This window comes from Juglans regia, unplaced genomic scaffold, assembly GCF_001411555.2.
Source record: "Juglans regia cultivar Chandler unplaced genomic scaffold, Walnut 2.0 Scaffold_738, whole genome shotgun sequence".
Lineage (NCBI taxonomy): Eukaryota > Viridiplantae > Streptophyta > Magnoliopsida > Fagales > Juglandaceae > Juglans > Juglans regia.
Window position 1 is genome coordinate 26995 of NW_023362277.1, and position 8465 is coordinate 35459.

At 38.9% G+C, this 8465-nt stretch overlaps 1 protein-coding gene across 1 annotated transcript; it reads right to left on the reverse strand.

The window, feature by feature from the left end:
• Window positions 1-122: 122 nt before the first annotated feature.
• On the reverse strand, window positions 123-8268 carry LOC118346311 (DAR GTPase 2, mitochondrial-like). Its single transcript, XM_035687199.1, has 8 exons — window positions 7682-8268; window positions 6949-7053; window positions 6598-6675; window positions 6350-6500; window positions 6131-6201; window positions 5462-5558; window positions 5052-5257; window positions 123-608 (listed from the first exon to the last, which is right to left on the reverse strand). The coding sequence occupies exons 1-8, from the start codon at window positions 7847-7849 to the stop codon at window positions 348-350; spliced, it is 1137 nt and encodes a 378-aa protein (XP_035543092.1). The 5' UTR covers window positions 7850-8268; the 3' UTR covers window positions 123-347.
• Between the last annotated feature and the right edge of the window lie 197 nt (window positions 8269-8465).

The following is an 8465-nucleotide window of genomic DNA, read 5'->3' on the forward strand; positions in this document are numbered from 1 at the left end:
ATATCATATTCTTTGCAATTTCTATCCATACCTCTCATTCTTCCTTCACTTGTTTAAAATCATATATCATTGCTATCATTTTCAATTAAAAATACTACGAAAAAAAATGAAACTAATCAAAATGAAGATCTTAAGAATCTCAGGTACTGTTGTTGTAGCACGTAATGCAAAACATCCGATGACAAACACACTGGCAGACGTGTGGTGTCTGCTATGGCTTTGTTTATTGTGGACAGTACTTCTATGAGAAGATATAATATGACCGACAGCTTGAGATTGTTTCAAATCAAAAATAAAAAACCAAAAGTCCAATAATATAAACATTCAAGGCAATGAATAGATGACTCCTAAAAGGGCCATTGGGTGTGCCGGGGAATGGCATCTAAAGTATAATGTCCTAGGCGCCCAGTACGATATAGATCCAGTAACTTGGCTGCAACTTTGTTTTGAGCTTCTTCACCAACTTCCGTGGGAATTCGAAAAGCTTCAAGCAATGAAGTGAACTGGGTCTCAATAAGCCTTGAAAGATTCTTTTCATCTTCCATATTACCATGGAAAGATGAAATTGACTCAAAGAGAGTTCGACGAACATCATGCACGATGAAATCCTGCATCAACAATCATGAATGTTATTTTCAAGTAACGAAAAGAAGCAAAGGAGCCATAAACCTGTAATCCAAGACTGTGAATGGGAAGGTCAGAGTGAATGGGAAGGTCAGAATTTGTTTGGAGGGGAGGGAGAATCAGGGGTTAGAGAGCCATTCCCGTTAACTTGCTTGTTTCCTAATGAGTTTGAAATCTCGGAATGGGTATTCAAAATGGTCAAGGATATTCAACATGTGGTGGGAATGGAGAGCGTGGGGTATGAAGAACAGTTTATGGCCCTTCTCACTGCCATTGAGGTAGGCCATTCTCATTCCAAGAAATCGGGTTCCAAGAAGCAGAGGGAACTTAACAGACTAAAATGGTCATTGAATGAGGGGAGCTCAAGTCACGATAGGAGCAAAGGGAAGGGTACACATGTTTCCTTATGAAGCCAAAAATTGTGTCTTGGAATGTACGCGGGTTGAACGAGATTAATAAACATCTTATAAAGAATTTGCTTAGGGATTGGAAAGCGGATATCGTGTGCCTACAAGAAACCAAGCTGAAATTGGTGTCTAGGAAAATAGTGAGAAGTTTGTGGTGCTGTCCATATGCGGATTGGGTCTATTTGGCTTCGAATGGGGCATCGGGTGAGATACTAGTGATGTGGGATAAAAGGGTGGTGGAAAAAATGAAGGAGTTTGTCGGGGAATACACAGTGGCGTGTTCTTTTAAAATGGTGGAAGATAATTTTTTATGGGCGTTTGCAGGTATATATGGACCAAATGATGACACTATCAGACAATGTTTATGGGAAGAACTTGCAGGAGTGTACAGTTGGTGGAACCTCCCCTGGTGCATAGGTGGTGATTTTAATGTGGTAAGATTTCCTAGTGAGAGGTCTGGTAATAGTCGGATTTGTCCTGCCATGACAGAATTTTCAGAGTGCATCTTTGATTTGAATCTGGTGGATCTCCCACTGATAGGTGGGCCTTTTACCTGGTCGAATAGTCAGACGTGGTCTCGTCTAGATAGATTCTTATTATCGCCGAATTGAGAAATTCATTATCCGGAGGTATGTCAGAAGAGATTACCGCGACTATTTTCGGATCATTTTCCCATTTTATTGGATAGAGGTGGTATCCAAGGAGGCCGTAGATATTTCAAGTTTGAAAACATGTGGCTCAATAGTGAAGGTTTTGTGGAAAGGGTTAGGCAGTGGTGGTCTTCATATCAGTTTTTTGGTACCCCCTCTCATATACTTGCAGGCAAACTAAAAGCTCTAAAGAATGATTTAAAGCTTTGGAACCTTCAATCTTTTGGAGATATAAGGGTACAAAAGAGAGCCAAGATGGAGGAATTACAGAACATTGAGAAGATCACTGAAGTTAGAACGCTCACAGTAGAGGAAGTCTCACGTAAGGCAGAACTTGTCTCAGAGTTGGAAAGAGTATTATCCTTGGAGGAAATCTCATGGCGTCAGAAGTCTAGGGCACTTTGATTGAAAGAAGGGGACCGAAGTACAAAATTTTTCCATAGAGTGGCTAACTCTCATAGGAGAAATAATACCATTGAAATGCTTAAAATCAATGGTAGTGAAAGCACGGAGGCTTCAGAGATCCGGGAACATGTGGTGACTTTTTATGAAACTTTATTTAGAGAATGTGAGGGGTGGAGGCCAAAATTAGATGGACTTGGTTTTGATTCAATTGAGTCACAGACATCGTCATGGTTGGAAAGACCTTTTGAGGAAGAGGAGGTGTATGAAGTGGTCAGAGGATTGGCGAAGGATAAAGCACCATGACCAGACGGTTTCTCACTCGGTTTCTACCAAACCTGTTGGGAGGTTGTGAAAGATGACATTATGAATGTATTCCAGGAATTCTTTATGGCGGGGAAATTCAAGAAAAGCTTGAATGCTACATTTCTTGTTTTGATTCCAAAGAAGACTGGAGCATCGGAAGTGAAGGACTTTAGGCCAATTAGCCTTATTAATGGGGTATACAAAATAATCTCCAAGGTGCTTGCAAACAGGCTAGGGATGGCCATTGGTAAGATAATCTCAAAGCCACAGAACGCTTTTGTAAGGGGTCGCCAAATTTTAGATTCTGTCTTAATTGCCAATGAATGTCTGGATAGTAGGTTAAAGTCTGGTGTTGCAGGGATTATCTGTAAACTAGATATGGAGAAGGCATATGATTATGTGAACTGGGACTTCCTCTTGTATTTATTGAAGAGATGTGGCTTTGGGGAGAAATGGTGTAGGTGGATCAGATGGTGTATTTCAACGGCAAGATTTTCAGTTTTAATCAATGGCAACCCAGAGGGCTTTTTCAACAGCTCACGAGGTTTAAGACAGGGAGATCCCTTATCCCCTCTATTATTTGTTATCATCATGGAGGCTCTAAGTAGGATGTTATCTGCAGTAGTCAGCCATGGGTTTTTGTCAGGATTTCTAGTGGGTGATTCGAATAGGGGCTTGATCTCGATATCTCATCTATTATTTGCAGATGACACACTAATCTTTTGTGAAGCAGAGCAAGACCAACTTCGGGCTTTGAAGGCGCTTCTTTTTTGTTTTGAAGTAGCGTCAGGGCTGAGAGTAAATTTTGATAAGTCAGAATTAGTGGCTGTTGGGAATGTCAGTAATTCACGGCATCTGGCTAACATTCTAGGGTGCAAGGTCGCTTCTTTACCTATGACATATTTGGGGTTACCGTTGGGGGCTGTATCACGGGCATTAGGTATATGGGATACCGTGATTGAGAAAATAGAACGAAGATTAGCAGGGTGGAAGAGATTGTATCTATCGAAAGGAGGCCGGGTGACCCTTATCAAGAGCACTCTTTCTAACTTACTAACATATTTTCTGTCTTTATTTCCAATTCCAGCTTGTGTGGCGGCAAGAATTGAAAAACTATATCGTGACTTTCTATGGAGTGGACTGGGAGAGGAATTCAAGCTCCACCTGGGCAGTTGGGATAAGGTGTGCAAACCAATTTCCTCAGGTGGGTTGGGGATAAAGAATTTGCGAACATTTAACAGGGCACTTTTTGGGAAATGGCTTTGGAGGTACACTATGGAACCAGAAGCTCTCTGGAAAATTATGGTGGATTGCAAATATGGCAGGGTATGGGGGGGCTGGTGCTCTAGTGAAGGGAATGGATCTCATGGTGTGGGGATATGAAAACACATAAGATGAGGGTGGGGGGTGTTTTCTCGATATACTAAATTTAGGGTGGGAGAAGGTACTCGTATAAAATTTTGGAGGGATATTTGGTGTGGGGAAGAGGCACTCATGGACTCGTTCCCTATGGTTTTCCGAGTGGCAAGTGACCAAGAAGCTTCGGTGGCGAACCTCATGGTTAGTACAGGGGATCAAATTCATTTGAATATACTCTTTAATAGAGCAGCTCAAGACTGGGAAATAGACAATTTTGAGGCTTTTTTCAGATTAGTGTATAATATGAAGCCGAATGGAAGATGTGGTGATAAACTGTGGTGGACACCAGCAGGTAAGGGTATCTTCTCGGTGCGTTCCTTCTATAAATCCCTTACAGTACTTCCGAACACCCATTTCCCTTGGAAAAAATTGTGGAGGAATAAGGCACCCCCTAAGGCACTTTTCTTCACTTGGACAGCGGCTCTAGGTAAGATTTTGACTACTGACAATTTAAGAAAGCGTAGGGTCATTATTCAGGATTGGTGTTGTATGTGCAAGAAAGCGGGGGAGACAGTGAATCATCTTTTGTTACATTGTGAGACAGCTAGTGCCGTGTGGAGCGAAGTGTTCAGTCGCATAGGTTTAAACTGGGTGATGCTGACTACTGTGGTGGAATTATTGGCTAGTTGGGTAATACCAAATGGACCTCCACAAATCAAAGCGGTATGGAACATGGTTGCTAGCTGCATAATGTGGTGTATATGGCGAGAGCGTAATGAATGGACATTCGAAGATAAGGAGCGGACCTTAGAGGAGCTTCGAGTTTTATTTTTTCGTACTTTACTGCTTTGGGCTATAGCTGTAGATTTTAATGGCCTAAATGTACATGATTTTCTTGTTTCTTTTACAGCAACTTAGATAGGCCTTAATTCTAGTATAACTCCTTGTGTACTTGGGATATGCCTATTCTTATTTATACTATCGTTTACCTATCAAAAAAAAAATAATCCAAGACATTCATGCTGAATCACTTTCATATCTACCCTTAACGAGAGAATCAAATTTTACTTCAAATAGTGCCAGACAAATGGGGTAGAAAGGTCTCCCACAAGTAACAAATCAAAGTGCTCCTCCCACTCATTGCGAGGCCATCAAATTTGCTTTGTGGAGGGATCTAACATTTTTTTTTATTACTATCGAACATTACTAATAAAAAGAAGAAAAAACACAATTAAAGAATCCAAAACAAGGATAATTTACAAAGATAATATTTTGAGATATGCGATAAATGAATTGCTGATACCTGTGTGTGATCTGTGGGGTACTGCCTTTTCTGTTTCTTACCCAACTGAGGGCTGCTTAAACACTCTGCTTTGGGGTCTAAGAATGTTCTGTCATCTTTATTCACAGTCAACTTTTCCCATTTCTTGTATTCATCACTTAAGTTGAGAATAGCCAGAAAATATTGAGCAATTTCCCTTTCTCCCACTAAGCAATCTCTGATTGATCCTACATTTGGTAATAAGCAAATCTAAGCTAAGACTGCTGGAAGCTTTTGGAACTTTCAATAACCATTCCATGCATCCAACAAGTTGCAATGCAGTGCATGTGATAATTACTCAGGTTTCAGACCAGAGTAACTGACCGAGTTAGACTAGCTCCAGGACTCATCCAAATCCGTGGAAGAGAAAAACATAGCAGGTATAGTTATACCTGTTAAAGCTAACTTGGAGCAAACCTCATCGTCCAGAATTTCAGGAGGCAAAACACTTGGGGTGTCCAACACATAAACATTGGGATGGCTACCAATCTGAAAACAATAGCAACAAAAAAAGGAAATAAATGATTAGAGAATGATAATAATTAAAAATGAGTATTCAGAAACCCAGTAGCTACTTGATTCTATTATGCCTTTTCATTGTAGAGAAGCTAAGAAATACTCAAAACCAAGTAGCTAATAATCTTTTCTCTCTTGGTTTCCAATTGCAGTATCAAAGGGAGTGACGACAAGGGATACTTTTTTTCCTTTTTATGTATCTATAAGGTCAATAATAGGATTTAAACCCATGGCATCCTTATGGTTGCAGATATAACCAGAACCAGTGGCTACAGATTATGGTCATCCAAGCAGGGATTCCACTGAAAAGTTCAACCAAATGGTGAATTAACTGTTCAAATTAATGATAACCAAGTACACTAAAAAAATAACAATAACCAACTATACAACTGATACCACATTCTAAGGTATTAACAGATGCCAGAAAATTTCCAATGGGAAGTGAGGACCTGCTACAGTCATCCCTTGTATGCCTCTACTAATATGTACATGGCTCCAACATAACTTCCAGAAATACAATGTTTTATGAAATGAATGAAACAGACCTTCAAGCTGCTGATATCTTTCGTCTCGCCTGGATGTGGACTCACTATCGCATGCTTCAACTTTCCTTTCTCTAATGTCCAAAGATGAATATTTATGAATATAATAGACATTTAAAATTAAAAGAATAGAAGAGACACAACAATTAGAACATATTGATGGCAATTCCTGCAAAACAAAAATAATCTTGAGCCAAACAGTTTATAAGATGGTTGAAGTACCTGCGGCACTAATCCTCCCAATTTGATGTAAAGCGTTGGCAAGGGCCGACTTACCAACATTTGGAATCCCAACAAGCATTATTGTCGTGGTATAACTATAAGGATTTGTTTTCTTTAATTCTCTGACCCGGGCTTGTAAAAAATTTAAGAACTGTAAGAAGTGAAAATCCTTGATTGCTACTTAAACTGACAAAAAAAAAAAAAAACAGATCAAAAGAATTACAACGTGGTAAATAAATCATATTTACCTCCTTTATATTCTGTTTATTATGTGAATTGACTGCATAAGAAATGCAGTTTTGTTGCCCGAAGTACCCCATCCACTCCTATAAACATGAAGAATAATACAATATTATTGAAAGAGATAAAACTGACAGGTACCATGTCTGAGACAAGTTCATATTTTCATTGTGCTCGGAGTATATATAATTAATGGAGGTTAGTAAGTTTCATAAAACTTTTTGTTTCGTCAAAAGGACAATAAAGTTCAGATATTCTATATTTAATTTGTGATTTAACCGGCCAATTACTTCAAGCTTGGTGATTATTCTCCCAGAAAAACATGAGCAAAAAACAGAGAAGTGAAGCAGAATATCCACCTTAATTTGAGACCGATTTGCAAGGTCCATCTTGTTCATCACTACGATCCTCCTTGATGAAGATGTGTAGTCTCTCAATTGCTCATATTCTGATGATAATGGAATCTAGAGGCAACAACAGCAAACATCAAAATAATGTTAAACCTATTGATTGTTCCAGATCATCCAGTGCCCAACAAACTGGAGAAATGAAAATAAATTGTTTCAGTTCTATCCGCATCTTGATGACTCTGACTAATTTGTAATTTAAATAGAAACATCATGCAATACAATATTCTATAGCGTCAACCAAGCCACTTCGATTTCAAGGTAACAAGAGTACTCTCCAAACCAATTAAAAAACTTGCTTTTGAATAAGCCAAGCCAAGCAAACAATTTTCACTTTAAAGCATGCAAGTTACTTGATCTACTAGTGAAAACAAATAAAAATTTACTATAACGAAAAAAAAAAAACAGAAGATTACTACACCATGAACATAGAGATGAAATGAAAATTCTCAATAATGAAACAAAACCGAAGCCAGCCCGAATCCAGATTTGAAGCCTCGTCCACTACTCATTGGAACATTCATCCGAAACTCAAACACATATATGAATAACAACAAAAAAATATCCTCACAAAGAAAAAGGAAACATGCATGGAACGCCAGACATTTCATCGAACAGTTAGGGTACTAAATCAAAGGGGACTTTTATACACAGAGAAGGAGAAGTTGACGGAAACGGGGCGTACCCTGGCATCTCTGACTTCAAGAACAAGATCAACAAGTGGAATCCGTTCAGCGATAGCACGAGAGGCCGCGGCCATGTGAGGGTCGTACCATCCTCCACCACTTGGCCCTTTCTTGGCTGCTTGCTTTACGGCTGTGCCCATTCGCCTTACCAGAGTAGCCGTTGCCATTTTAGCCGGCAAATTTTTTTTAAAAAGGTGGTAGGCTTTATATTTGTCTAAATTATCCTGCCCTATTTAATATTCTATCTTTCTCTGTAGAGATCTCCCGCCACTTTTTTTTTTTTGTTTGAGGGGAAGAAAATCTTTCATTGATAAAAAAGTAAAAAACTGTATAAAAGAGATTGAATACAAAATGGAACTTCTTCCTCTATGTCAATGATGACATCGGAGATAGATGATGCATGAGCAACAACATTTGCTTCTCTCCTTTACATGTTTAACAGGCTAGGCTAACAGCCCAGCTATCATAATGAGAAAGCATTTTTTTAACATCACAAATGAGCTTGCCTTTACCGTCCAAACTTGTTTCTGTGCTTTCAATAGCCTCGACAACAAGAAGAACACTCCCTTGCATGAATCCCCAGAATACTTGCATGAAGATAAATACTAAAAAATATTATATATCCTCTCGCTTTCTTATATAAAATAGGCTAATAGCTTTCGTTCAACCATTTCGCATGATAATCTGTTTCTTCTCATTTTACTGCAACCTTTCTCTGTTTTATCTCATTACTCGATCTTGTTTATGGGATCAAAATATGTCATAATGAGTTGCATCAAATGT